The sequence below is a fragment of the Cetorhinus maximus genome, chromosome 17, assembly GCF_964194155.1.
Source record: "Cetorhinus maximus chromosome 17, sCetMax3.hap1.1, whole genome shotgun sequence".
NCBI lineage: Eukaryota > Metazoa > Chordata > Chondrichthyes > Lamniformes > Cetorhinidae > Cetorhinus > Cetorhinus maximus.
In genome coordinates this window covers 93,065,969-93,092,975 of record NC_135895.1, presented here as the reverse complement: position 1 = coordinate 93,092,975, position 27,007 = coordinate 93,065,969, and the positions used below count along the sequence as shown (strand labels likewise).

At 42.2% G+C, this 27,007-nt stretch overlaps 1 protein-coding gene across 3 annotated transcripts in view; it reads left to right on the top strand.

Moving 5' to 3' along the window:
• LOC144692582 (flavin-containing monooxygenase 5-like) overlaps positions 1 to 24,259 on the top strand; it is a 406,487-nt gene extending 382,228 nt beyond the window's left edge. For 2 of the 3 annotated variants that reach the window (XM_078561590.1, XM_078561591.1), the window contains 6 exons: positions 4,378 to 4,543; positions 10,925 to 11,067; positions 15,324 to 15,511; positions 17,313 to 17,665; positions 18,672 to 18,744; positions 22,006 to 24,259. In XM_078561590.1, the coding sequence (XP_078417716.1) occupies positions 4,378 to 4,543; positions 10,925 to 11,067; positions 15,324 to 15,511; positions 17,313 to 17,665; positions 18,672 to 18,744; positions 22,006 to 22,351 (1,269 nt within the window). In that variant the 3' untranslated portion in view covers positions 22,352 to 24,259. The remainder of the gene's footprint in view (positions 1 to 4,377; positions 4,544 to 10,924; positions 11,068 to 15,323; positions 15,512 to 17,312; positions 17,666 to 18,671; positions 18,745 to 22,005) is intronic. The other variant, XM_078561592.1, reaches the window with a different exon arrangement.
• Positions 24,260 to 27,007: the final 2,748 nt, after the last annotated feature.

Sequence of the window (27,007 nt, the reverse complement as noted above, 5' to 3'; positions counted from 1 at the left end):
ATCAATAAGACCACCTATTTCCATCTCCTCCATAACACCATCCAACTTCATCCCTGTCTCAGCTCACCTGCTGCTGAAACCCTCATTCATGCCTCTGGACTTGATTATTCAAACACACTCCTGGTTGGTCTCCCACATTCTATCCGCCTTAAACTTGAGGGCATACAAAACTCTGCTGCCTGTTTTCTAATTCACACTAAGCCCCATTCACCTTTTGCTCCCCCTGAGCTCGCTGACTTACATTAGCTCCCAGTCAAGCAACATCTTGATTTTAAAATTCTCATATTGGTTTTGAAATCTCTCTTTTCTCTTGCCTTTCTCTGTCTCCGTTACCTCCACCAGCCCCTGAGATATCTGCGCTCATTTGATCCTGGCCTCTTGAGCATTGTCGCTTTTCATCGCTCCACCATTAGTGGCTGTGCCTTCATTTGCGTAGGCCCTAAACCCTGGAATTCTCCCTCCTCTACACCACCCTGTCTCTCTTTCCTCCTTTAAGATGTTCCTTAAGCTCTACCTCTTTAACCAAACTCCTGGTCTTCTGATTCGATATCTCCTTATGTGGCTCAGTGTCATTTTTATACTGCTCTTATGAAATGCATTGGTGCATTTTATTTCAGAGGGGCTACCTTGTGATGGAATTCATGATTTCAAAGCTTGTATATTTTAAAGACAGGCCAAACTGAGCAGGGAAACTGACCCTCCCAGTTTCTAAGGAAATGAAAACTGAAACTGTGATTGGAAACCAAAACTTCTAGGGAGACAGAACCTGGTTGAAAGATATAATAGGACACAGATCAACCCGAGCTCGGAAGGAGCAGTTGATGAGTCCATTTGTGCAGTTCAGGCATATAAATACTGTGGTTACAAGAGCAGGTCAGAGGCTAGGTATTCTGTGGCGAGTAACCCACCTACTGACTCCCCAAAGCCTGTCCACTATCTACAAGGCACAAAGCAGGAGTGCGATGGAATACTCTTCACTTGCCGGGATGAGTGCAGTTCCAACAACACTCAAGAAGCTTGACACCATCCAGGACACCCCTTCCACAAACGTTCACTCCCTCCACCATCGATGAACAGTAGCAGCAGTGTGTACCATCTACAGGATGCACTGCAGGAATTCACCAAGGCTCCTTAGGCAGCACCTTCCAAACCCATGACCGCTACCAGCTAGAAGGATAAGGGCAGCAGACACATGGGAACACCACCACATGGAAGTTCCCCTCCAAGTCGCTCGCCATCCTGACTTGGAACTTTTTGCCATTCCTTCACTGTCACTGGGTCAAAATCCTGGAATTCCTTCCCTAAAGGCACTATTGGTAGACATACACCACAGGGACTGCAGCGGTTCAAGAAGGCAGCTCACCACCACCTTCTCGAGTGCAATAGTGACAGGCAATAAATACTGGCCTAGCCATCGATGCCCATATCCCGTAAATGAATAATAAAAAAGCTGTCAACTGCGGATCAGGCTAGGAGGAGGAGCTGAAATTCTTCACAAGGAACTCAGAGTTTTGGAGGAGTTTGTGACTGAATTTGATCTATACACTGGTTGGGCTGCTGAGCCAAAATAGTAAGATCTGTCTTCGTTGTTTCTGCCGTTGATTGTGTAATTTATAATTGACCATGATTTGCCTGTTAATTCATGTTTAACTAATGGTGATTCTGGGTTGTAGGGTATCGATGATAGTATTTAGTGCTTGCTTTGTTTGACCCTTGTATAGTGAAAATTCTTCTGTTTTCAAACCATGGAATCTTGTGGCTTCATTCTTTAGGTAAATAATTGGGGTTTTGGATTTCTTCTTTTTAAAAAAAAGTTACTGGTCTCTTCTGAGATCATAACAATGTAAATATAAGTTGTCTGAAATCGCCCTGTGACACAGAATTGGCAAGGAGTAGTGAGCCAGCAGAACAAAAATCTGATGAATGTAAGGTTCGGGTCTGCTGGTAGCATGTGGCTCAATGCTGCAACAGCTTCATTTTGTAAAATGAGGCCTCCACAGGTACCTCTGCTTAGCCAGATGCAAGTTTCTGCCTGTGTGCTGTTGGTGTGTGCATGGTGGGTGCCACGTACTTCTGGTGTAACCATACCAGCCTGGCCTCCCTGTGTTGCTTCTCCTGCATAAAGACATGCATAAAAGAGAGCAAAACTCTGAGAGGATAAAAAGCACAAAGATATTTTTAAAGTCTATATTATGAAAATCACATGACATGTCACCTGTAGACTATTCGTTGTTGAGTGCATCCATACAATTGTTACATTTCTGACCAAGCTGGCCATTCTCGGACTGAACCAGGCTGTTGCAACCTTGATGTTCCATTTGTTCCTGAGCGGAGTTTCCAACCCCATGTCCTCTGCATCACAGAGAGTGCATACTACTACCTCTGTAACCTCTCCTGTTTGTAGCCAATCTGCCACTGGAGCATTTACTTTTGTCACCTCCAGCCTCGACTACGTCAAGGTTCTCCTGGCCGACCTGCTCCTTCGGTTCATGTAAAACTTTGCTGCTGATATCCTATTCCGTACATGCCCCAATCACCCAATACTCATGTCCTTGCTTTCCTACGTCGGCTCCTGGTCCCGCAACACCTGAGGAATTTTATATTATCATCCCTGTAATTACGACCCTTCACGGCATTCCTTCCCTACCTCTCTATTGCTTTAATCTACTGTAAAGAAAATAATAGTTGTAAGGATTTTGTTTAAGGGAGGGAGGAAGTTCCAGACAGCAGAGGCAATGTAGTGCAAAGAGCGGCCACATGGTGAAGTGAAGAACACCAAGTAGGCTGGTGTTAGAGAACTGGAGACTGCATAAATAATGCAAACACAGAGGCGATCAAAGATTCAGAGGGATTTGAAGGTGAGCACAAGAATCTTAAATTCAATTATCTGCGACGCACAAATCAGTGAGCTTGGCAGCTTCGTGACAAATGTGCAGTTGAACTTATAAAAATAAATGTTAACATTCTTTTCAGATATTGCCTTTTCAACTTCATCTGTAGCCAGTATTGTTGGGTCTGCCACAGCTTTTTCCACAGCTTAAGAATGCTCAAAGTATGAAAGGATTTAAAATGTTGAGCTGTCCCGATCCAAAATGAATGTAATAAGGAAAATAATGTTTTAAATGAAACATGCAGAACTAGCTTTGCTTTTCTTGCTCTCGTGACTCCAACCTGGTACAAAATCAAAATACTGCGGATGCTGGAAACCTGAAATAAAAACAGAAAATGCTGGGAAGAACTCAGCAGGCCTGGCAGTATCTGTGGAGAGAGAAGCAGAGTTAACATTTCGAGACCGTATGGCTCTGAAGAGTCGTACGGACTCGAAACCTTAACTCTGTTTCTCTCTCCACAGATGCTGCCAGACCTGCCGAGTTTTTCCAGCATTTTCTGATTTTGTTTCAGATTTCCAGCATCCGCAGTATTTTGCTTTTATCTTAATGCTTTAGGTCGATGGCCTTTTATCAGAACTCTAATCTAGTGCCTGTGTAAAATGTCCCTTTTTGCTGTTCTGCCTGAACTGGGACCCATTGTGACTACAGCATGATTGTTACCTGTTCTGCCTTCTGTATCAGGTGAATGGCAAACTCTATCTTTGCAAAATTGTGATGGTTACTTTGAAAATAGGATTAAAGTCAGCAAGGTGTTTGCAGATAATGGGATTTTTCCCTTTTGCTGTCAATCAAGATTCACATTCCTTGCTGTAACATATGGGAATTCCCAGAGGTTGTGAATTCTGTATTCCCGAGTTGCTGATCTTAGCTGGGAAATCAGGGAGTCACTGAGCAGCCCACACTGCCCTCTCACATCATCAGCTCCTGGGACAGATGTTGTCACTGAAAATAGTTCTGAGGTGGCACCTCAAAAAAAAAAATCCAAAAATAGGGCTGGGAGTCAGATTGGCTGGGACAGCATTGTCATAATGTTCACTTTGCTGCTGATGGAAACTCATTGAAACCATTCATAGTCTTAGTAGGTAGGGGCCTCACCATTACAATACTTGGAAACAAAATGGGGGAGCAAATGGACTCGGTTTTAAAACAAAATAACTTTGGCTGTCTAGTCTACATTCTAAGAAGTCGAACATCCAACTCAAAAGATGGACTATGTGGCTCAAACATAGGCAGCTGGGCAGCCTAAGCAAATCACTTATTCAGGGAACCAGACATGCCTTGGGGTATCCAAAAAGTGCAGGAGATTAAAAGGATGAAGTCTAGAAAAATAACAGCATGATTTTAGTTAATTCAAGCCATGTTGAAGTTCCCTTTTGTTCTGTATCTTGTTCTGATTGTAGAATCCTATAGGAAATTGCAGAGTGAATTTAGCAATAATGTTCCCAAATTGTTCTCTCCCCCCACCCCACCCATTCCATTCCTGTAGACCAGTGTGTGCAGCATAACAAAGCGGGCAGATTTCTCCTCCACGGGACAGTGGGATGTTGTGACGATAGATGGTGAGGGCAACTCGGAATCAACTATTTTCGATGCCATTCTGATCTGTACTGGTCACCATGTCAACCCCCATTTGCCTCTGGATTCCTTTCCTGGTGAGTTGCTCATGAGTATGTTCATCAATGAAATCACATGTTGAGGGTGTTCATCTTGGGGGGGAAAAAATATACAGAGTACAGCACGTTCCGTAACATGTTACAGGGTATCAAAACAATAGCCTTTCATTTATATAGCACCCTTAAAGGCCTTAGGACATCCCAAAAATCTACAACCAATTACGTATTTTTTTTAAAAGCGTGGTCACTGTTGTAATGGAGAAAATGCAACAGCCAATTTGCTCAATAGCAAGCTCCCACAAACAGCAATGTGATAATGACCAGGCCTTTGATAACATGCCACATAATAGACTAATGAAATAAGGCCAGAGCATGCAGAATGAGGGGCCAGTTTTAGAATGGATAGTTAGCTGGCTGCAAGGCAGAAAACAGAGTGTAGGGGTAAAGGGTAGTTATTCAGGGTGTTAGAAGGCAGGAAGCGGTGTCTCACAAGAATCATGCCAGGGACACAGGGAGTGTACAATTTATGTTAAAGATTTAGAGGTTGGGATCAAAAACACAATTTCTAAATTCGCAGGTGATGACAAATTGGGAGGTACAGTTGATAATGAGGAAAATTGCAATAAACACTACATCAAGAAACTTGCAAAATGGGCATATAATTGCAAATGAATTTCAACACAGTTAAGGGTGCGGTATTTCATTTTGTTAATAAAAAGGTTAAATATTACTTGGAAAATAATCTAAATAGGTTGGGGAACAAAAGGAAATTGGGAATGCAATTAGACAAATCAATGGGTGTTGTGACATGGGTCAATTAGGCCACAACAAAGGTAAACCAAGCACTAAGGTGTATTTCTAGAGGGATAGAATTGAAAAGGAGAGTAGTCACATGAAACTTGTAAAAAGCCTGTGTTATATTACATTTGGAGTATTGTACAGTTCTAGTTGCTATATTGTAATAAAGGGGATAGAGGCACTGGCAGAGTGCAAAACAGGTTTACAAGGATGATACCAGAACTACAAAGTGATACCCATCAGGAAAGAGTGAACAGTCTCTTCTCACTTGAAACTGGAAGGGTGACCTAATAGATGTCTTCAAAACCATGAAAGAATTTGCTGGAGTAGCCAGCGTTTGCACTTCTGAAAGAACAAAACTAGAAGCCATCAAAATAAGATCATCACAAAGAAATCATATAGGGACTTCAGAAGAAACTTCTTTGCCCAGAATGTGGAACTCATTATCACGGGAGTAGTTGAGTTGAATAGTATACAGGACTTTAAGGGGAAGCTAAATAAGCATATGAGGGAGAAGGGAATGAGGGTTATGTTGATAGTTTGTTGAGGAAGGCTGAGAGGAGACTCAAGTGGAGCGTAATGCTTGTATGGACTTGTTGGGCTGAATGGCCTATGTAGATATTGGACAGGAATCCCCTGCTGCCATTCAAAAAAGTGCCTTGGGATCTTTTACATCCACCTGAGAGAACAGACTGTCCTCAGCTTAATGTCTCATCTGACAGATGACAACTCCAGCAGTGCAGAACTCCCTCAGTATTACACTGGTGTGTCAGCCTAGACTTTTGAGCTCAAGTCCTGAGAGTGGGAATTGAACTCTCAATATTCTGGCAGAAGCAAATTGCTACCACTGAGTCACGATTGATATATATTAATGATCTAGATTTTGGTGTGCAGGGGACTGTTTCAAAGTTTGAGGACGATACACAACTTGGAAGCATTGTAAACTGAGAAGAACAGTATAGAATTTCAAAAGGACAGAGACAAGTTGGTGGAGTGGGCAGATAGGTGCCAGATGAAGTCCAATGCGAAAAGTGTGAAGCATTTTGGTAGGAAGCACATGGAGAGACAATGTAAAATAGGGGGTACAATTCTTTAGAGAGTACAGGAGCAGAGGGACCTGGGTGTATATGTGCTCGGATCATTAAAGGTGGCAGGACAGGTGGAGAGAGCAGTCAATAAAGCATACAGTATCCTGGGCTTTATTAATAGGAGGAGAGAGTACAAGAGCAGGGAGGTTGTGCTGAGCTTATATATGACACTAGTTAGACCTCAGCTGGAGTAGTGTGTACAGTTCTGGGCACTAAACTATGGGAATTGGAGAGAGTACAGAATAGGTTTATAAGAATGATTCCAGGGATGAGAAACTTCAATTATGAAGATAGATTGGAGAGGTTGGGACTGCTCTCCTTGGAGAGAAGGCTTAGAGGAGATTTGATAGAGGTGTTCAAAATCATGAGGGAGCTGGATAGAGTAGGTAGGGAGAAACTATTCCTGCTCGTAAAAGGATCAAGAACGAGAGGGCACAGTTTTAAAGTGATTTGCAAAAGAAGCAAATGTGATGTGAGAAAAAACTTTTTCACACAGCAAGGGGTTCGAGTCTGGAATGCACTGCCTGAAAGTGTGGAGGCAAGTTCAATTGAGGCATTCAAGAGAGCATTAGGTGATTATTTAAAAAGGTGTTGAGCGATGCTGGAAGAACAATAGAGTTGAACAAGATGCATGGGTACAGAAAAGGCAGGAGAACGGCACTATGGCATAATGCTCATTTGGAAAGCTGGTGCAGACATGATGGGCAGAATGGCCTCCTTCTGTGCTGTAACAATTCTGTGATTCTGTGACTGACATTAAGGGCTGGATTTTCCCTTCCAATTTCCAATTCCTGTTTCCTACCCCCACGGGAAACAGCCAATTTTTAAAATTTAATCTTTCATGGGATGTGGGTGTCACTGAGTGGCTTGCTAAGCCATTTCAGAGGGCAATTAAAAGTCAACCACATTGCTGTAGACCTGGAGTCACATGCAGGCCAGACCAGGTAAGGATGGCAGATTTCCTTCCCTAAAGAACATTAGTGAACCAGATGGGTTTTTACGAAACTCGATGATAGTTTCGTGGTGACCATTACTGACACTGGTTTTTAATTCCAGATTTATTAATTGAATTTAAATTCCTCAGCTGTAGTAGTGGGATTTGAACCCATGTTCCCCGAGTATTAACCTAGGCCTCGGGATTGCTAGTCTAGTGACATTGCCACTATGCCACCATCTCCCCTGGTGCCACACTGCCCCCACCCGCCCACCCATATTAGTATGCAGCTGGATTCCCTGTCCAAATAAGGGTGGAGGGTGGGCTCTTGAAATTGCAGGGCCAATCTGAAACCTTCCAGCTTGAGAGCTGCAGCAGGCTGCAGTAAGTTGGTAGGTAACTTTAACATGAAGATGTCCTCTCATTAAATTTTTTTTGTTTTCTATTTGAAGTCTTAAAAAGCAGCCAGGCCACCACTGGGGGAGGGGCAGGATTTGGCAGGTTGGGGGTAGAATCCCCCTATAGGACAGCCTTTGGTTGAACTCACACCCAGGCAGGCAGAGAGGGCCTATTAGTCTGCCTGGAGCACTAGCCCCCCTGCTGGCCTGCTGCTGGGTGCCCACCTCTAGACAATTGAACTGCTTCACAAAAACAGAAATACCTGGAAAAACTCAGCAGGTCTGGCAGCATCGGCGGAGAAGAACAAAGTTGATGTTTCGAGTCCTCATGACCCTTCAACAGAACTAAGTAAAAATAGGAGAGGGGTGAAATATAAGCTGGTTTAAGGTGGTTTAAGGTTTAAATTAAGATTTAATTGAATGCTTCAGTCAACCTCCTTTAACTCTGGTTAACAAAGGCTTTTAATAGGCAGATTGGCTATCCACTCATGGAGGGGTGGGTAACCCTGCCAGCCCAAACACACCTTGGCAAAAATGTCTGGCGCTGGGCATGGGGATAGGAATCCTGCACACCAGCCAACGAGGGTATATTTGGGCCCCATCCATTTCCATTCCCGACCTCCGCAGGCCTAAAAATTCAGACCTAAGTATTTGACTCTTCTCCAGGTTTGTTATAGCCTTAGCAAGCGGAGGGATCTGCCTTATTCAGAATATATAGAGAGTATATTATTCCATATATAAAAACTTCATAATTTCTTATTGGTTTTTGACTGTGAATAAAGTTGTAGCTATGTTCTTGCAATCCGTTATTTCGCAGGCAGTGATAGTGGTAGGGGTATTCATGATCCTGAGGGGTATAGACAGGATAAATAGTGAGATACTGTTCCCACTCAAGAGAGCATCAAGAACTAGAGGGCACAGATTCAAAATAATGGGCAAAAGGAGTGGAAATGATGTGAGGAAAAATTTTTTTACCCAAAGGGTGGTTGGAGTCTGGAATGAACTTCCAGAGAGGGTGGTGGAGGCAGGTTCGATTGAGGTATTCAAAAGGGAATTGGATTGCTATCTGAAAAGAGAATGTGCAAGGTTACAGGGATAAGTTAGGGGAATGGAATTAGGTAGAATGCTCTTTCAGCGAGCCAGTGCAGACTCGATGGGCCGAATGGCCTCCTTCTACACTGTAAAGATTCTGATTCTGTGATTTTGAAGTAAGCAACAAATTTTCAGTGGGAGGCATTTTTTACTGCACCTTCCATTTGTATTAATGAACAATTCAAAATAATTGGATTGGAATTAAAAGCGGTACATTGTTGAAACATTCATTGAAGAACAGTGTAGGGCCAGACTTGTCTCTGGATAAAGAACGGGGACCTGAAGGTAATAGAACGTTAGGGTGGACTTTTCAACCAGCTGTCCAGTTTTAAAATTGGTTTTGCAGACAGTGTCATAGATTAATATAAAGGTAGAATCAGAGAATGGTTACTGCACAGGAGGCCATTCAGCCCATCATATCTGCAAGAGCAACTCAGCTAGTCTCATTCCCCCTCCCTCTCCCCGTAACTCTATAAATTTTGTCTCTTCAGGTGCTTATCCAATTCCCCTCTGAAAGCTCAGCCTGCACCAACTTGGTGGGGGTGGGGCAGTGCATTCCAGATCTTAAACACTCACTGCATAAAAACGTTTTTCCTCATCTGCCAATCATCTTTAAACAGTGTCCTCCGCCAATTGGAACAGTTTCTCCCTATCTATTCTGCCTATACAACTTATGATTTGAACGTCTCCATCAAATCTTCTCTTAACATTGTCTTCACCCACTGGTAGTCTGAATTTTGCAGTCAGCGGTGAAGCAATAGCACTCGTCACTGTCCTGAGATATTTGCCCACAATGATCTAGCGATCTCCTAGCACGCTATCACCTTTCCTGGCCTCAGTTTGAACCCGGCGCCAAGTCATGGAGATCTCCAGGCAGCGAGCAACAATGATCTCATCGAGCAAGTTAAGCAGCCAATCACGGTAAAGTATTCTCACATCAAAGCAGGAAGGGAATAGCAGTAAAAAGATTCACTTTTGAGTTTTAAATTTTACAGATAGTGAAATAAATGATTAGGACATGCACATGGACATAGGGTAGAAGCTAAAATCTCCTAAACAAACTTTATGTTTTATTTAAATGTGGAATTTCATGGGGACACATGATATAGAACATATAAACGTACTCTTTCAAGACCAGTGAGGCTGTTTAGCAGTAATTATGAGCATAGTATGCTGTTTAAAAATTCAGTTACGTATCATTCAACAAGGTATAACTTCTTCAAAGGTTTTTACAGTGAGACTAAAAGCATAAAAGAGTAGAAGTTTTCATCAGCTCGATGATTTCTAATTGATAAGATTCTGGACAGCAACTTCTGGATTACAACATGCAACTGCACATGTGCGGAGTCCAGAAGTTGCTGCTATTTTCAGAGTAGTAACTTCACCATCATTAATATTGCAAAATCTAGGCCAGCAGATCAAAAATGAGGTCTATTTTTAGGATATTCCTCCTTAATAAAGTTCATAATACAGAAGAAAACTAGGAAAAATACAAAAAAGCAGGGAAGAGAAGCAAATCAGGGAGACTAGAAGGATAAATGGACAGTACATAAAAAAAGATAAATAGAAAGCAGAGGGGATAGCTTTAAAAAGTGATGGAATTGCATTGTAGAAAATACAGAATGTCAAGAGATATGTACCAGATTTTGCATCTGCTTTTTGAGAAGTAAATGAAGGAGAAAGACAAAGACTGGAGGAGGATGTTGGGGTAGCATGAATTCATGTTGAAAAGGAAACTACTAAAAGCACCTTTAAGGCTGATGGGATTTAAGGCTGATGTGTCACCAGGATAAGTCTACCACAGGTAGACAGAAGCTGATCAATCACGGCACATGAGCAGGAGTGAAATAAAGAGCAAAAATATTAAGGGGAATAGGAAAAGAATAAGGTATTTGAATTGGATTGATAGAGAAGCTAGTATCTGCAGACATGATGAGGCAAATAGCTTCCTCCTGTGCTGAAATTGATTATGACTATTTCCTGCACAGACACAAACACAAATGCACAAATTCTTTTAGTCTGTTTATATCAAGATTTTTATTACCAGACAGAATTATATATTGAACAAGTAACATTCCTTTGGCTTTCTCGCTCTCTCATTTTTAACTAGGCATAGAAAAGTTCAAGGGTCAATACATGCACAGTAAGGAATATAAAGGACCCCTGATGTTTGAAGGAAAGAGAGTGGTAATAATTGGAATTGGAAACTCCGGGGGTGACCTTGCAGTTGAAATCAGTCGACATGCTAAACAGGTAAGGATCAACTCATAATAAAGTATCTCGCCTTTCAGAATTGTTGAACATGGTTACTGCCTGTAAAAGAATCGACTAGCTTTCGCTGAAACTTTATCTGTCTGTCACCTGGTGCTATTCCAAACCTGATCTGTTATAACCTTCTTTGACAGCACTTCTCTACCCCACTTCTTGACACATGGCACAGAGCTGCATAGTAAACAATGATGTCCAGAATGTGACAACAAATAACAGTGGATAATTACATAGGAACAAGATGACATAGTCCTAAAATTAGAGTCAGTCCATTCAGCAGTGATGTTAGGAGGCATTTCTTCTGCAGAGAGTGGCAGAAGTGGGTGGTAGAACTCACTTGGGGTGGACCATTCAGCGCCTCAAGCCTGTCCACCATTCAATAAGATCATAGCTGCTGTTTTCTTCTTAACTCCATCACCTACCTTGTCTCTTTATCCTTTTATAACCCTTATCTAGCAAAAATATATCTATCTCCAATTTTAAATTCCTAATGGAGCTCGCATCTAATTTTTTTTGAGAGAGAGAGAGAGAGTTCTACCACCCACTTCTGCCACTCTCTGTAGGAGAAATGTCTCCTAACATCACAGCTGAATGGACTGACTCTAATTTTAGGATTATGTCGTCTTGTCCTAGACTTTCACCAGCAGAAAAAATTCTCTCTCTCCGCCCCATCAATTCCTTTCAAAATCCCAACTACCTCAACCAAATCACTAGGCTAATTTATGTGATCTCTTTCACAATTTAACCCTTGGAACCAATGTTTTCTCTGAACTGCATGGGTGCATGGCTGTGATCAAGCAGTGGTCCTTTGAAGATGCGCGCTGCACCGCTACAGGGCAATCTTAAAGAGACTGTGCAGTACAACAAATGAGCCGCACATAGCAAGGGGAAATTAGAAGGAACGTTGCTTGGAGTCCTGGTAACATTTTGTGGAATCAGCACTGCACTCTTTCCAAGACAAGTAGATAATTGCCAAGGGTGTGGCGTTTAGAACTCTACACAGTACTCAAGATGTGATCTAACTATTGTGTATGGGAATGGAAAATATGTATTCCGAGGAAACTATTGGAAGCTAAATCTCTGTAGTTAAATGTAGAAAGAAAGTAATAACTAGAATGGTCGCTTGGTTTGTGTTGTCATTATCTTAAATTCACAGGATGCAATGAGGCATCCACCATTTATCCAGATTCAGGAAAGTAAGGATTAGTATGAATTGGCCAGGTTTAGAGATTAAAAAGAAAAGCTGCAAATGCTAAAAACCTGAAATAAAGGCAGAAAATGACAGAAATAAGCAGATTAGAAGAAAGAGACAGTTTGTGACCCAGTTTCTACATCTCTCTGTGTTCACCGTTTGTGAAAAACTCTCAATTCACTTACAACTGCACTTTCAAAACCCAAATTGCATAGACTTTGACCCTCCATTCACCACAGTATTTCTGACCCTCCATCCTAGCAAACTACCATCTCATCTCCAATTTCACCTTCCTCTACAAAGCCTATGAGGCTCCCAAATCAGTGCCCATCTTTCCTGGTGTTCCATGTTTGAATCCCTCCAATCAGGTTTTCCCTTTCCATTGCACCAAAATGGCTCTTATTAAAGTCACAAGTAACATCCTATGTGTTTGTGACAAAGGTAAACTTTCCATCCTCACCCATCTCGACCTGTCTGCAGCCTTTGACATGATTGACCACATCATCCTCCTCCAAAACATCTCCACGGTTCACCAGCTTTGTGGAACTGCATTTGCCTGGTTCCATTTTTATCTATCTAACCATAGCCAGAAAAATTCCTGCAATTGCTTCTCTTCACGCTCAGACATTGATAACTCTCCACAAAGGTCTATCCTTGGTCCCCTCCTTTTTCTCATCCACGTGCTACACCTTGGGAATGTCATCCAAAGGCACAACATCAGTTTCCACATGTGCATTGCCAACACCCACCTCTACCTAATTACTACTTCTTCACTGTCTCTAAATTGTCAGACTGCTTGAATAACATCCAGGACTGGATAAGCAGAAATTTCCTTCAATTAAATATTGGTAGGGCTGAAGGCATTGTCATCAGACTTGCCACAAACTCCATTCTCCAGCCAGTGACTCCATCCCTCTCTCAGGCTGAAGCATACTGGAGCCATGTTTAACGCCGTGTTGAGCTTCCAACCACGTACCCACACCATCATCAAGATGGCCTATTTTCACCTCCATAACATCATCTGACTTCACCCCTTGCCTCAGTCCATCTGCTTCTGAAATCGTCGCCATGCATTTGTAATCTCTAGACTCGACTATTTCAATGCACTTTTGGCCAACCTTCCACGTTCCGCTCTTTAGAAGACTTGAGATCATCCAAAATTCTGCTGCCCATGTCCTAACTCACACCATGTCCTGTTCAGCTGCATGCTCGCTTACTTACATTGGCTCCCAGCTAAGCAGTGTCTTGATTTTACAGTTCTCATCCTTGTTTCTAAATTTCTTCCCCCTCCATATCTCTGTAATCTCCCCCAGCTCCAAACTCTCCAAGATATTTTGACTCTTCTAATTCTGGCATATTGAGAATCCCTGATTTTAACTGCTCCACTATTGGTGGCAGTTCCTTCAACTGCCAAGGCCCCGAGCTCTAGGATTCCCTCCTTAACCCTCTCTGCCTCTCTCATCTCCATTTAGAAACCCCTTAAAACCTACCTCTTTGATCAAGCTTTTGGTTATCTGCTGCATTTTCACTTATCGTAGCTCAGTGTCAAATTTTCTTTGCTCCTACGAAAAACCTTGGCACGCTTATTACATGAAATGCACTATATAAAAAGAAGTTGTTGTTGCAGGTCTGTTTCATGTCCTAGTTGACTTGATGCACATTTCTAGTACAGTATTTCCTGTTTTAATTTGGGTTACACTCATTACTATGATCAGCTATCTAATGCCCACCTTTTGTTCCGGCATTCTGAAATACTGCTAATGCATGTACAACAATTGCATAGAAAAACATCAAATTTACAGCACAAACTGGCCATTTGAGCCCAGTAGGCATAAGGGTGTTTATGCTCCACACAAGCTTCCATTGATCCCCTTTTCATCTAACCCTATCAGTATATCATTTATGTTCCTTTCTCCCTCATATGGAGATCTAGTTATCCCTTAAATGCATCTCTGCTATTCACCTCTACTACTGACGATGGTAGCAAGTTCCATATTTCACTGCCTGAATAAAGAAATTTCTCCGGAACTCCTGTTGAATCATCTTACATTTATGGCCCATAGTTTAAGACCCCCACAAGGGGAAACATCTTCTCGCACATCTATCCTAATAAAACCCTTAATTTCAAATTTTAACGCGGTTATTGCATCATTGGACCATTACTTTGTTTGCTCGGGCATGTCCACAGCATGGAAGATGGTCGCACACCAAAGACTTTCCTTATGGTGAGGTAGCCAGAGCCAGGCGTCCAGTAAGATGCCCAAGGCTCGGCTTCAAGGATGCTCACAAACATGACATGAAGGCCCTAGACGTCAATTATCGCACATGGGCGTCACTAGTTGATGACAGAGGAAAACGTCGACACTTCCTGTGGGCTGGTATGCACCCCCATGATGACAGGTGGCTACAGTGGCTTGGCAACTAAAGCCAATGCTGAAAACAACAACTCTCAATGACGCTTGGAAGCTCCATGTACAGCACTTTTGGTAGAATCTGTCGCTCAAGAATTGATCTCTTCAGCCATCAGCAAAGCAACGTCATTTGAAGACACCCCATCTGAAATGGATTGTTTGCTGCATGTCCATCATCATCCGTAGATGGAAGGATGCCGGAACTGATTATAAATCATGATTTTAAAAAGGAGGTTTGTTAATTGAATTATGGCAAACTGGTCTGGGACTTTTAAAGAGCAATAACTGACTAAAGAGTCAGTCTAAGAGACTGAACAGAATGACTAAAGAGCAATAAGGTTGAAACCTATTTGACAGGAAAATGATAGGTGGTTCATGGGCCAATTAAGAGGTGCCCATGACATTTCAGCCATGATGTCCCCTCCTGATGTTTATATCCTTTCCAATACTGGAGAATGATAAAAAGTGGGAAATCTAGTGAGCTTGTTTTTTCTTTCCCCCAGAATCCCACCAGAATCAGTGGTACATATCTGGTTCTCCTTTGTAGAAAATAAGATACAATATTAATGTTTACCTGTGCACGAACATGGAGAAGATTTTAAAACTCACTGTCCTTATGTTCTTGAAATGTCCTGTAGGTATTTCTGAGTACGAGAAGAGGTGCCTGGATAGTAAACCGAGTGGGTTACAGAGGATTACCTGGAGACGTACAGTTTAACCGTCGCATTAATGTCTTTTGGCCTTCATCTGTTATTACCTGGTATACTGAAAGGGCCCACAACAGTCGATTCAGTCATGAAAACTATGGCCTTCAGCCTAGCCACAGGTTTGTAGTACCCGGCAACATTCTGTTCTAGGAAATTTGAACAATGTGGCATAGCTGTCTCTCTCCTCCTTTAAGTCACACCTTAATACCTACCTCTTTGACCAAGCTTCTGATGACCTATCCTAATGGCCCAGATTTTGTGGTCAGTGGCAAAGGAATGGCACTTGTTCTTCAATACGCTTACAACTCCCCACAGACTTTCCATGCTCTTTTGTGTGGTAACTTGCAGTTCTGAGAGATCATTTTCAGCATGGTGCCCTCTTTCTGAGGTTTGTGCTGTGTGTGAACAGGGCCAGCAACAGCACATCTCAAGAGCGTGTCTCTTCACCCAATCTGATTGAAGAATCCTCATTGAGACATGCGGAGTAGAAACCAGGAAGTGTCAATTAGAATATTCATTTCAATCTAAAGTCATGTACAGAAAGAGAAATAGAGGGAGAAAGAAACATGGGATTAAGAGAGAGAGATAGAGACCAAAAAAAAAAAAAACATTTTTTTAAGTCTTCAATAATTACAATCTGAAGGAATGAGACTCCACACTTGAAAAAGTAAATTTTCAGTGCCAGAGAAGCTGTTTGGCAATTATTAAGACTTGTCACATTATTTAAAGTTCACTTACACCTGAATGCACTAGTCCTAACTTTTTGTGGTGTATCTTGTTGGTAAGTATCGCAAATGCATACCCTTCATGTTAATAAAAAAAGCATTAAAACACAAGGTACTGGTGTAGCAAAAGCTGTGGAAGAGCAGCAACCTCCTGATTTCCCCATCTGACTGTGCATATGCAGATACCAGAAGTTGGTGTCTGGGTCATGCCAAAATAAAAGTGAACATTGATAGCCTTACTGTAATTCTTAATATAAAATCCAGGCCAATATTCCCTTACATGACTCGGTGTCAGATTTTATCTGATAATGTTCAGAGGAAATGCTTTGGGCATTTTACTGTGTTAAAAAGAGGTTATATAAATGTACGTTGTTTTTGGGACAGATTTTTCTTTTAGCAATTAACGGCAAATTTATGTTGCTTTTTATGGTCTCCCAGCCTTCAGTCGTTTCCCCAATTACCTTCTTAACTACTTATTTTCTTAACCTGTTTTCCCTCTATTTTCTCAAGAATATCAATTATTTCCTGTAGTAATGTTCCATAGATCCTGAATGCCCTTTTGTACCTAGAATCATGGCTGCATTGTAGCCAAAGTCTGTCCTATCTTCACAACACAAACATGTGCATATTTCCATCAGGAACAAGAGTCCTAATCTTTCCTTTTCCCTAACCCAGAGGCACTGCCACCAATTGTAGCCCTGTTACTCTGGCTCAGGTCAAGTAAATTCACACAGACCATGGAGTGAACTTTAAGAAAATAGTCTTGTAATAGTTGTCTCTCACCAAAGCAGATTTAGCTGATTTTATTTCCCCACTCAATTTGTTTTTCTGGTAAAATGGTTACATCGGCAGTGTTGATCATCAGTAAGAGTGTAGAATGTGTATCATGTAGTACCTTGCCTCAAACTCCTTCTAAGTGCCCACCTCAGTCTCAGATCTATCCTCTTCCAATTTCTGTGCTTCCTAATGGTAGCATTAAATCTGTGCTCTTCACGCTTCGTGGGTTTTCACCCTCTGGGGAAATCATGTGAAGGGAACCTCCACCCTCATGACCTCCACTTAGCTGGCAATATTTGTACATTCACTGGGTGCTGTATTTGGTAAGTTATTTTGTGCACCTGGACTGTAATTTCTGAAATGTTGATGACACCACTGTATTCCAGTTGTTATTTGTGAGGTGTTACCTCTATTGCAGTTTTCGCAGCCAACATCCAACCGTCAATGATGATTTACCAAATCGCATCTTATCAGGAACAGTACTTGTGAAACCTAATGTGAAACAATTTACTGAAACTGCTGCCATCTTTGAAGATAGCACAGTGGAAGATATCGATGTTGTTGTTTTTGCAACGGGATACGCCTTCTGTTTTCCATTTCTGGATGAGTCTGTTGTTAAAGTCAACAAAAACCATGCTACTCTCCACAAATATGTCTTTCCACCTCAGCTGGAGCAGCCAACTCTGGCCATCATTGGCCTCATCCAGCCATTAGGAGCTATTATGCCAATAGCTGAACTTCAAGCACGTTGGGCCACAAGAGTTTTTAAAGGTATGAGGATGCTTGCATTGCTTAATACTTTTTGTCCTTCATTTTTATATGTGATTTCCATAGAGCTGAGCAAAGCAATATAATGTGTAGCAAGGTGTATTTCTGAGGTGACATCAGTATTTAGATATCTTGTTGCCAAAGTGAAGATGATTTACCTCCTTAAATGCCCCGTTGGATACTGAGCTACACAGGCCAGAAGATCGCAGGTTCAATCCCCAGCATGCAGCATGTGCTGCATTAAGCTGAACCTCTTTGGTTGTATATTTCTTTACCTTCTCAATTGGGGGATGCAAATGGTCCCAAACTAGGAGGGACATAATTAGTCAACAATTCCTGCTCTAGATTGCTAATTGATGGTGAGCTCAGAAAGGACTGTGTATGGATACTGAATTAGAACAATATTGAGTTGACCGTGTTGGCTTACCAAGTAGCTCACTGGTGTTGACTTGTCTTGAATAATACATGCAGAGTACCCTCCTGGTTGAAGGTCCAGAGGACTGTCAATAGTTAGTAGTTTCTAGAGGGAAACTGAGCGGGGAATACATGTGATTGCTAGAGACTTTGCCAGCAGTCATTGCATCTGCTTTTAACTTATTCTTTCCGAGCTGTTCCAAATGATAGAATGGCTTAACTTCTTAGGATTATCAGACTGCCACTGAATCACTATGTTCCAATTTACCTCAATTTCTTTCTTTTTCCAACTCTGGTTTGTCCTGCAGCAAGGGCTTTGGCCCTTCACTCTAGCTTCTTAATTTAAGAAAAAACCTCACAGTTGATGTAATGAATTCAAAGAAGGCCCTTTATCACGTGATTAATCCCTACCTTTATATCAATCCCTGGTGATTTAATCACTGGTCAAGCAGCAACTTAAAACATATTAGTTTCTGTCAAAGACAGCACTGTGCTGCTACAAGTTGTAACTGCATTTACTTCTACAATATTGATGAGATAAACCCGATACCTTATGTGGAATAATGTTCTTTTACTTTCTTATTTAATTTTCCAGGTTTGGCTAAACTGCCTTCTGTTAGCGCCATGATGGCAGAGATACTGGAGAAGAAAGAAAAAATAGCCAAAAGGTATTAAAGTAGATAGAAAACAGAATTTGCAGCACTGAAACAGGCCATTTGGCCCAAAGGTCTATGCCAGAGTTTATGCTCCAAACTAGGCTCCCCCTATCCTTCGTTATCTACCCCTATAGTATTACCTTCCATTCCCTTCTCCCTTAAAGGTATCTGTGCTGCTTGTCTCAACGAACCCTTGTGGTGGTGCGTCCCACATTCTAACCATTCTTTGGGTGAAAACATCTCGCCTAAATTATCTATAGGATTTCTTATATTTATGTCCTCCAGTTTTGGACTCTTCTACAAGTGGAAACATAATCCCTCATCTACCCCTGTCATATTCTTAAAGATCTCTATCAGGTCACCCCTTAGCCTTCTCTTTTCTAGAAAAAGAGCCCCAGTCTGGTCAGCCATTCCTGAGAAGTACATATGCTCAGTTCCGGTATTATTCTTGTGTATCTTTTTTCTTCCCTAGTATCTGTATATCATTTTCATAATGCAGAGATAGGCTGCATTAAGTGAGGTATAACCAAGGTTCTATACAAGGTTAATAACACTTCTTTGCTTTTCAGTTCTATGGCTATGTATTTTATACATCTGTAGTGAAGATATTCCATATCGACTCACTCTCTTCATTACGTTTTACTAAATATTGTTGAAAGCTCTATTTCTCCCCTCAAGTTTTTTTATTAGCATCAGTGGAATTGGATGAGAACACTGAGGGAATAAAATCACAAGAGAAACCTAGCACCTAGGACCCGTCAAATTCTTGAGTGGTAACACAAGAACTGTTAAAGCCCAAATGTTGAGATAAACCCAATAACAAGGCATTGGAACAGCATAATATGAAGAAAAGGCAATATCTGGAAATGTCAGTGGCAGCTTTTATCTGATTGGTGCATTTTAACTCAGACATATACTATGGAGCAGTTAATAATCAAATGTGTTGTATTGTGTGGATTAGGGTGTCACATTGGCAGAGTTATGCAAAACAAAATTTTCTGTTAGTTGCCAGTGTGTGAATGCAGAGGGAAAATATATCAACAGTCTGGCATTGATTCAAAACTTGCATCAGCTGAACAGTGCACTATTAAATGTCTCAGAATATAGGGCTGTTCAAAAGGAAGTCAGGCCAGGGAAAGGAAGTGGATGCCTATATGTGAGAGGAAAGAGAGGGAGTTTGACATTAGTAGAGACAGTGCAGGAAAGTTCTGTGGATTTGAAGTTATCTGGTAGGTATTTGGGTGACATGGTGATGTAGTGGTTAGCGCTGCAGCCTCACAGCTCTAGGGACCTGGGTTCAATCCTGACCTGGGGTGTCTGTCTGTGTAGAGTTTGCACGTTCTCCCTGTGCCTGTGTGGGTTTCCACTTGTTGCTCCAGTTTCCACCCACCATCCAACGACGTGTGCACGTGTGTGTCCTGAGTGTACCCAGTGCCTATCTGGATAGGCTCTGACCCCCCACAAACCTGAATTGGACGAAGCTGTTCTGGAACAGTGAGTGAAGTGGTAGATATATAAGAAAGGAAAAGCACCAGCAACACAATAGTGTGTTGAGAAGGCGATCAAAAGTCCTCACATAACACTCAAACACTATGTGCCCCACTCTGGCCTTGCTGCTGATACCCCTAACTCCCAGGAATTCACATGCCACATGGAAACCTGCCCAAGAGGCAGGTCACTCATGTGCCTCCTGCCTCTGATCCATCCCCATGCCCACTCCCATCACACTTCCATGCCATCTTGGTCTCCCCAAATAGAAAGCGATTAAATCAGTCTCAAATAGTGTCCTCTGAGGGGAGAAATACAGAGATACTGATTTAAGGCAGACAGGAGCAGGAAAGAATAAGAAAAAAGCCGAAAGGGTAAGAGTGTACTCATTCATGAGTTTCACCTACTCCGAGGTGAGGGAAAGAGATGGGAAGTCATGTAATGCATCACCTGCTGGGGGGTGCAGAGCCAATTTTCAATGTATTGCATCTGTTTCAGTTAGGGAGTGGGTGAATAGGCAGGGGCCTGCCATCGCAGAACCTGTAGGAAGCACCCAGCCACTGGCCCGGGACAAAACTGAAGGTATCTATCCCATGTGTCTGTTCCACACGTGGGGCAGTCAGGTGGTGCTAGCAATGAACTGTGGGTGTGGAAGTAGGGGAAGGGGTGGGGAGGTGGGTGGGTGCAGTACATTGCTGTTCACTTCTGATAGTTTGCCTCACTAGTAGGACTCCAGTATCCATCCCCAATTTGCGCATCTCATGTAACATCTTGCCTGTGTTCATTCAGCTTTGAAGATGATAAAAGAATAAAAATATTTTCTTTAAAATAAGGGTAACGGGGTAAAAGACCACTCCTTTACCCTTCCTGCTTTTCACGGAATAATGGACATTTACGAAACTCAATCCCCGATGCATCATGAAAAATCACAATATATTTAAATAAAAATGAAATGTGATTCATTGGCTTAAGTGCTTTTCCCTCCCTGTAAAAACAATGAAAAAAACAAATCCTTCTGCCCTACCACAAGTACACTCCTGAGGTTATGTTAGTAATAATTTGAAATCAGGAGCGAGTGTAAGGTTTTAAAATGGCAATTGACTTGTATCTAAATACTCTAGTCTAATTAACTTCTGTGCCCTCGCTTCAAATAACCTTGAGATGTTTTACTACATTTAGAACGCTTTTTAAAATGCACATTGTTGTCGTGGCTTCACCTGAAGACCACTAGACCATGACTCACTATGTGCAGTGCCATGGGACCTCAAGTAATATTTTTCAAAGATCTGAGAAAATATTGATTGTTCTTGCCTTGAAACAATATTTTTTTTTTTAAAAAAACAGTTATAATTACACTATTTTGCTCCTGTTTGTGACCAAGGTTATTTCTTGTTCATGTTGAGGGCTATATCATTTGAGATTTGTGAGTGAGCTTCCACAGTAGTCAACCACCGGTAAGCACACTGCAGGGTGGTAGTGTGTTTGTTGATCTCAAAGAGTGCCAGTAGAAAGAAAAGCTAGTGAAAATGTTCACTATCCAGTGACACATGGTGGAAAATGGGTGTACACTGAGTGAGGAAAGCAGATGAGCTTGGCTGTGACATTAGCCGTTAACTTGCTTGACATTCATAGCAAGAATGCAAACTGCATTGAAGGCTGCCAGCACCTTGGAACAGTCCCTCACCATGAGGTTGTAGCCTGCAGGGAACCAGGGTTTGAATAGTCAAGGCAAAGTCAGATATTTTTTAAGTCGTGTATCTCCTTGTGTCTCTTTCTCTCTATAAGGTATGTCAGCTCCCAAAGGCACACTATTGAAGTTGATTACATACCCTACATGGATGAATTAGCAGAGCAGATTGGTGTGAAGCCTAACATGAAGCATCTCCTCTTCAGTGATCCACAGTTGGCATTTCAGGTCTTTTTTGGCCCCTGTTCACCGTACCAGTTTCGACTGAATGGGCCCGGAAAATGGCTAAAAGCTCGAGAGACCATCCTCACACAGTGGGAGCGCATCATCAAACCGACCAAAACGCGTGTGCTCACTAAGAATCAGCAAGAAGCTTCTTTGTCAATGCTGCTGAAACTCATGGCTCTGTTATTTGCCCTTGGTGCTGTTTACCTGTTTCTCTAATTAGTCAGAAGGTTTTCCTCAGGAGTTTTTCTCAGCCAATTAATGTTAGAGATTCAGATTCTGATTGTTTTTAATCATAGCATTGATTACCTCTCATGTGATGTATTTTGATTCCTGTGGAATTTGTTCCTGAAGACTCGGTGCCTTGAATGAATCAGGTTTTACATCTGGTTCAGCTGTTGTTTTTGATTTAAGGAACATTTTGCCAAGAAGCAGCATGCCAGCTGTGGGTGCTTTACTTTAATGAACAACATGTTCCTTGTGGTGTTAATAATTGCTAATTTACAAACTGCATGTCCTTTTTATTCATGAGCTGCAACACGCAGTGCATTCAGGTGAGGTGTTTTAAGAAATGGAAAATTAGAAATCATTTTTGAAAATGCTCTGGGAACTAGATTTTTCTATTGCAACATTTTGTCCAGGATGATGAGGATAGCCATTTGCCTGAGGTACTGCTGGGTGCTTGTGAATCTGTGCTCCAGCTGACATTTCAGGAGTGGAAGGAAGGGCGGGGAAAGTAAGAATAATTTTTACACACTATATGATAAAGATTTACACATTTCTTTAAAAAAAAATGTTATACTTAATTCCAGAGGAAGAAATAAAACACACATCCCACAGATCCTCAACTTGGTTCAGATGGCAACAATTGCAACCCTCCTGAAAAGATTGGAGCTCATAATCTAAAAATATACCCCAGTGTAGGACTGGAGGAAATCCACTCCCTGGGCTGAATTTTACAGGGACATATTGCTCCCACCACCCCGGCGCCCCCTGCCCTCCCAGCCACTCTGATTGGCTGGCAGCTGAGTAGTCCCAGCAGCACCAGAACTCAATAGGAGCAGCTGCGAGGACTACAAGCCGTACCAAGGAGAAGATCCATGGCGACCAGACTTATAAGGTAAGTTTAGGCTTCTTGGTCAGGCAGGGATTCAGGGACCCTAAGGAGAGGGTGCGGGGTTGGGATGGTGTGGGGGCGGGGGGTGGGCGCAGTCACAAAGGAGGTAACACCCCCTCCTGCCTTTTCACCTGAGGTGGTTAAGTAACAGGCTGACCTCCTTCGTTCTGCCTTCCCAAGCTGCACATATAATTGTGATGGGGCAGGAGCAGGCCCTTAACTGGCCATTAATCGGCCAGTTAAGGGCCTCAATTGGTGTAAGGGTGGATGGGCTGGCTGTTGTCTTGCTCGCCCACTGTATTATGCGGTAAGTTGGTGGGGGGGGGAGATGATGGGCTTGGCACCCATTCCATCTTATGAGCGCCCTTTCCACACTCCTGCCAATGCAGCAGTTTAGGGGGGTGGTGGCCATAAAATCCACGCCCCCTTTCTGGTAATTTAGCTGGATGCTGAAAGTCTCTCAAAAGGAGTAGAATCCTTCTGGTGTCTTGGCCAACATTCCTCCCTCAACTAAACCACCTAAAAAAAAAACAACTTTTTACCTCAGTCTTCTACTTGTTCCGGTTTGTGGGATGCTGCTATGTGCAGATTGGCTTTGTGTTTGCCTACATACTAATTCCTTGTATGTGAAATGTTGAGACAGTTCTAAAAGATTTTTAGCTGATAATGTTCAGATATACTATTATTTAAAGCCTGCAGCTGTTTAGGTTCTATTTTGAAGTAAATCAATGGGTGATGTTTGTGCGGGGAATACAACTGACATTTTCCTTTGTATAATTATGGTACATGCAGATTGTTATAATTAGTAGCTTTCTTTCACCGTCTTTGATTTCACTGAGGAATTGACTGGTGGTTTATCCAGTGAAATCCACAGCCATGGGATGAACTGAACAGTTTACCAGGAACATGATGCAACAAATTATTGGATGTAGGTATAGATCCAGAAAATCTTCAACAAATCTGTAACTGATAGCATAATGCTAATTAAATTCCTATTTGATCCCAAATTATACATGTCTCAAAAGCTTAGTTCTTTTAAACAATCGGATTAATGAGAAAGTAAATTAATTGCACCATCTGTTGAGTTCCGATAGTTTTTTCCAAATGGCTCCTCATGTTTTGTAACATAAACTGAAACTCGGAATGACTGTGGATCTATTTTATATTAATGACGTGAGTGTTATAACCAAGTCATTTACAGGTGGAAAGTTTTTTAAATATGAACATATGAAATAGGAACAGGAGTAGGCCATTCGGCCCCTTGAGCCTGCTCCGCCATTCAATAAGATCATGGCTGATCTGTTTGTGTTTCAAGTTCTTACATTCCCATCTACACTGGCATCTCAGGAATGAAAATGATCAAGTGTGGCAATTTGCTTTACTGCTTTAAGAGTTGTCTGTTAGTGCTCCTCTGAAGGGACTAGGGAGGTTTTTACTATGCCACAGGTGCTATATGAATGCAAGTTTCTGATGGTTTTGAGGCCTTTGCGTTCCTGCCGCTGCCACCTCTCGATTCCTCTGATCTGAGTGGGATTGGGTGTACAACTGGCTTCTTCGGATTTTTTTCTTTCTCTGCCATGTCTCAAAGAAATATCAATTCCCCGTGATCCAGCCCTTTAGGCGGTTGGTGTTGCTGAACGGCAGGTCATAGTGGGCCGTCTCAAAATGAATGCATAGTGTGCATTGCCAAAGATTGTGGCTTTGACCTGCATGATGTTAAGGCAGGGGTTATTCGCAATACTGCACACTGACACCATAGAAGCCACACTCTGTATGAGAGTCACCCCTGTGTTGAGAAGGATGAAGGGCAAAGCATATCCCATTGATTAGAGAATTTAGCACGGTGAAAACAGCAATCCTGCAGTAAAATCACAGAATCATACAGTGCAGAGAGAGACAATTTGACCCATTGCTCCTGTGCCGGCTCTTTTGAAGGAGCTTTCCAATTAATCTGACTCCCCTGCTCTTTCATACAGTAAGCTATTACTTTTCAAGTATATATCCAATTTCCTTTCAAAATATACTAATGAATCTGCTTTCATTACCTTTTCAGGCAGTGTATTCCAAATCATAATAACTGACTGCATTAAAAAATCTCCTCATCTCCACTCAGATTCTCTTGCCAGCTGAACACAGTTAAACTGAGATGCCAGTAATCATTGAACACACCACTGAACTGTTAAAGTTGCACTTCAGATACCTGGATGGTTCTTAAGGGCATTCTACGGTAGTTTTAAACTCTACTAGATGCTGAAAATCTCATCATGGGAACACACTAGAGCAGCCTGAAGAGTGGTGGCAGGAATAGCTCCCATTCCTGGTTGACAGAGCACTAGACTGAAGATCTAAAGGTCCCTAGTTCATACCTGGGTTTCAGCAGCTCGTGTTTGTTTACATCCCAGAAGCTGTTTTAAATCAGGAAATGGAAGGGAGGGAGGAACTCAGGAAAATTACGATCACCAGAGAAGTGGTACTGAGTAAATTGTTGGAACTGTGGGCTGACAAGTGCCCGGGTCCTGATGGACTTCATCCTAAGGTCTTAAAAGAAATGGCTGGTGAGATTGTTGATGCATTGGGGATTTTAATTTTCTGAAACTCCCTAGATTCTGCAATTCCATTAGATTAGAAGATAGCAAATGTAACTCCATGGGCTGAATTTTATGTCCTGCAGGTAGGTGCGCATCCGACCCGATTGGGTGTAAAATCGCGTGAGAAGACGTCAGGTGAGCGTCCCAACGTCATCGCGTAGTCTTGTGATATTTTGCTCTGCTGGCATGTGCAAAAGTTGGAAGCACGCGCCCGCCGACAATTAAGAGGGCAATTAAGTCCATTAACAGCACAATTGTCTTCGATTGTATAGAACCTTGGTTAGGCCACACTTGGAATATTGCGTGCAATTCTGGTCACCACATTACTAGAGGGATATGGAGGCATTGGAGAGGGTGCAGAGGAAGTTTACCAGGATGCTGCCTGGTCTGGAAGTTATTAGCTATGAGGAGAGGTTGGAGAAACTCGGATTGCTCTCACTAGAGCGACGGAGATTGAGTGGCGACTTGATAGAAATTTACAAAATTATGAGTGGCATGGACAGAGTAGATAGTCAGAAGCTTTTTCCCAGGGTGGAAGAGTCAATTACTAGGGGACATAGATTTAAGGTGAGAAGAGAAAACTATAAAGGTGATGTGCGGGGCAAGTTTTTTATGCAGAGGGTAGTGAGTGTCTGGAATTTGCTGCCAGAGGAGGTGGTGGAAGCAGGTACGATAGTAGTGTTTAAGAGGCAGCTTGACAAATACATGAATAGGATGGGAATAAAGGGATACGGACTCCGGAAGTGCAAAATGTTTTAGTTGACGGGCAATATGATCGGCGCAGACTTGGAGGGCCGAAGGGCCTGTTCCTGTGCTGTACTTTTCTTTGTTCTTTGTTGATTTGTCATGGCCCATCCAACCTTGCAGTCAGCTGACGGGCAAGTTGGCCAGGCAGCCTTTACATTTTTCATCAAACCTCATCCAAGGGCAGGATGATATTTCCGTTATGAAATATAATAAAAATGAATATGTGGACAGCATTTTTATCAGCCACATTTTCAAGTGATTGATTGTGATGCATGGACATTTTTTTGTAGCTTTTCAAACCTTTATTTGAGCATTTTCAGGTCTGCCTTCGGGGAGCTCTCTCGCAGCTCTCACCTGTGCCGTGGAAACGTTACCACCCGCCTTCCCCCCGCTACCCCCCCCCCCCCCACCCCCCACCCCTCC